We start from the raw sequence: 3,370 nt of genomic DNA on the forward strand, positions 1-3,370 counted from the left end.
CCCCCCCCCAGGTGCACTCAACCACTGAGCTATATTTGCAGCCCCTTTTAGTTTCTATTTTGGACAGGGTCTTGCAAAGTTGTTTAGAGCCTCACTTATTTGCTGAGGCTGGCCTTGAACTTGTGATACTCCTCACTCACCCTCCCAAGTCACTGGGATTATACCTGTGCACAGCCGTGCCCTGTTAGCTTCCTGTTTTTATTTAAAAAAAAAAAAAAGTTGTTTTGTCAATAGCTGCTTTCTTATTACAGTGCCACAGATATCTTATGGCTCTCAAACCCTATACATTCATTTACCTAGTCCCTCACTGAAAAAGTTCACCAGCCCCAGATGGCCTTCCAAAGCCCAAAGGCCCCACCCATGCACTGGCCTCTTGCTTGAACATGAAGAAAGGCATTTGAGTGTTCCTGCTTGCCTCTGTTTGTCATCTGTGGAAGTGCATAATTAGCAGGATATTTGCAGCCTTTTATTCTAATTTAGCAGGTTGGCTGGGACACTCAACACTTGTGGCTCTCACAGAAATGTTTGCTTTCAATGATGCAGGAAGAAAGTACATGACAGAAATGATGCTTGTTTGAGGTGGTCATTGCCAGGAATGGAGTGGCTAAGGGTGCAGGGACGGATGATTCAGCAGAAGGTAACTTCTGCACTTTCTTCTTGGTTTTACCTGGAGGAAGACTATTTTAGAGAAGCAATGCTGATCTTTTTCAGATGATTTTGTGTATGTAACAGGAAGTTTAGGGTCAATTGCAATAAGTCAAAGATGTGAACCCATAATTCTCATAGCCTGCTTCTGGAGTGTTTCTCCTCACTTTCTCCAACTCGTGTCTCCTCTCCTCTTTCTACCCTCTTTGTCTCATTGTTCTCCACTCCAGGCATTCTCCTGTGCTGTCTCTGAGGATTCTACCAGTTACTCCAGTCGCCTCCCATTAAGGCAATATCTGCAAGTCCTACCATCAGAAGAGTTCTTATGCTGCCGTCCCCATTTATTTTACAATTGTACTAGGTTATATTTTATCTATCTATCTGCAGTACTTAAAAAATAAACCCTAGGATTGTTTTGTTTTCTTAGATAATCTTTGAACTTTGTTTTCTCCTTTTTTAATGGCTTGCTATATTGCAGGTGCTGTTCAAATAAGGAGAAGAGCCATTTCTTTGAATTCCGTCTTCCCAGAGGCATTTGTATTACCTGTTGACATAGAAAAGGTGAATGCTTTCTTCTTCTCCTGTTTATTTACTTATTTATTTATTGACGTTTGTAGTTGTAGATGGACAGCATACCTTTATTTTGTTTATTTTTATGTGGTGCTGTGGATCGAAACTAGTGCCTAGGCAAGCGCTCTACCGCTGAGCTGCAGCCCCACTCCTTCTGCTTCTTCCTGACCACCCAGAGTCTTAGTCCATTAAGTAGTGCTGTTCTGATTTAAATCTGGAAACTCTACATGGATGAGGCATAGCAAATAGGTTTCATTTCAGTGTTTGATAGGTAGAGGATGCCAGGAGTGCTCAGCAGAGGTATAGAGGCAGGGTCTGCTCAGTTGGGAAAATTCCCATGCTTGATGAATAATGTCAGTTGTGGGGACACTACCAACAATAGGGTTTTGTATCAGAACAAGTTCAACTTGGGTCATCTGTTGACTATGGTGGAGTAAATGTATGTCTCTAGATGATGGTTTATAAGCCATAGATGACCTATAAAACACCTAGTTAAATAACACTATCTACATTAACTTTGCTTCAATGCAGCTTTTTGATTTTTCAAATCTAATATATCCTCCATTAAAAAATGTTGATTTTTCTTGTGAATGTTTTCATTGATTTTTTTATCTCTGCAGGAGAATGCCTACTTTCATGTTGCCGATGTGATTATATCAGCTATGGAGAAAATGAAGTGTGACATTGTGAGTCAACAGCAGGCAGAGAGCTGGAGCATACAAGAAGCCAGTGGGTCCCTTGGGAGTGACCAAGTCGACTCTGAAATGACCATTTATACCAACCCAAAGCAAGAATCTGGGTCTTCCACTTCCTCTGACAGTGGCTATGAAGGCAAGTTGGGCAGATGTGAGAACCTTGATACTGTGTTCTCCATACACTTCTTCTCCCTTCTCTTCTGAAACCTTCTCTTCTCAACATTTTTTTTTTTTTTTTTGGAACTCCTGAGTTCTTAGTTTTTTTTTTAATTTTTATTGTTGGTTGTTCAAAACATTACATAGTTCTTGACCTTTAGTCCAAAATTTCTTGAGTAAACTATGTAAGCCTTACATCATTGCCATTTTGCCTTGGGATTGGTTATTCTGCTCCATCCAATTTTCAGATCCTATTTTTTTTCTGTTTTTTTTGTACTGGGGATTGAACCCAGGGCCTTCTGCATGCAAGGCAAGCACTCTACCAACTGAGCTATATCCTCAGCCCTATTTTGTTTTTTTCTCGGACTTCTTTCTACATTTTTTTTTTCCCAGTGGCTGATGCCCTTTGTAGTTGTCATCTTCTTTTTTTCCACACACACATACACACAAAAAGATGTCCTAGCCTTTTCTATATACTTGTCCCTTTTCCAAGTATTTCTCTGTCCTTCATTGAGCAAACAGTGAGCTTGTGATGTGCTTGGCGGGTGCTGAGGGTGAGCTGTACACAGGGTGCTGTGTTTCCCTGCGGGAGCTCACATGCTGCGGCAGAAGGGAGGACTCGGCACAGTGGGCCTCCAAGTAGGAGCATTTGCCTCGTGTTGGGGCCAGGGGTTCTCCCAGGAGGAGAGGACACCAAAGCTGGCAGCTGATGTGAGCATTTGCTACTTTCATAGCATTTCCTAAATTTGAATTCTGCCTTCTTCAGTCCAATTTTTTTCCCCTATGTTTGCTTCCTGGCAGATTTTGTTGTTGTGGTGGTTGTTGTTTTGGATACTGGGGATTCACCCCAAGGGTGCTTAACCACCAAGCCACATCCCCAGCCCTTTTTTTATATTTTATTTTGAGACAGGGTCTCACTGAGTTGCTTAGGGTCCCGCTAAATTGCTGAGGCTGGCTTTGAACTTGTAATACTCCTGCCTCAGACTCCTCTCCTAATTTGTTTGCCTTACTGTGAAACTGACAGTTTTTAATCCTCTTTCATTTTTTTAAAACCTTATATTAAGGAACATTTCAAACATACTCAAAAGTAGGCAGATTACCATTAGGAACCCCCACATTCCTATCAGTCTATTTCACTTAATTGTACTGAATGCAAGAATAAAAAAAGTAGCTTCCTTTATTTTTTGTTCCTAGAATTGAATTTAACAAAATATTAAAGTAATCTCTTCTCTTAGCCCTTTCATTTTCTAGTTTCTGTTAAATTGGGTGTTACAGGTTGCACTTTTTTTTTTTTTTTTTTTTTT

General features: G+C 40.7%; 1 protein-coding gene across 1 annotated transcript in view; it reads left to right on the forward strand.

The window, feature by feature from the left end:
* Rubcnl (rubicon like autophagy enhancer) overlaps window positions 1-3,370 on the forward strand; it is a 26,982-nt gene that overhangs the window by 3,883 nt on the left and 19,729 nt on the right. Inside the window, exons 3-4 of the mRNA XM_048800553.1 lie at window positions 1,124-1,206; window positions 1,836-2,106. Of these exons, the coding sequence (XP_048656510.1) occupies window positions 1,124-1,206; window positions 1,836-2,106 (354 nt within the window). The remainder of the gene's footprint in view (window positions 1-1,123; window positions 1,207-1,835; window positions 2,107-3,370) is intronic.

Source organism: Marmota marmota, unplaced genomic scaffold (genome assembly GCF_001458135.2).
Source record: "Marmota marmota marmota unplaced genomic scaffold, marMar, whole genome shotgun sequence".
Taxonomy (NCBI): Eukaryota; Metazoa; Chordata; class Mammalia; order Rodentia; family Sciuridae; genus Marmota; species Marmota marmota.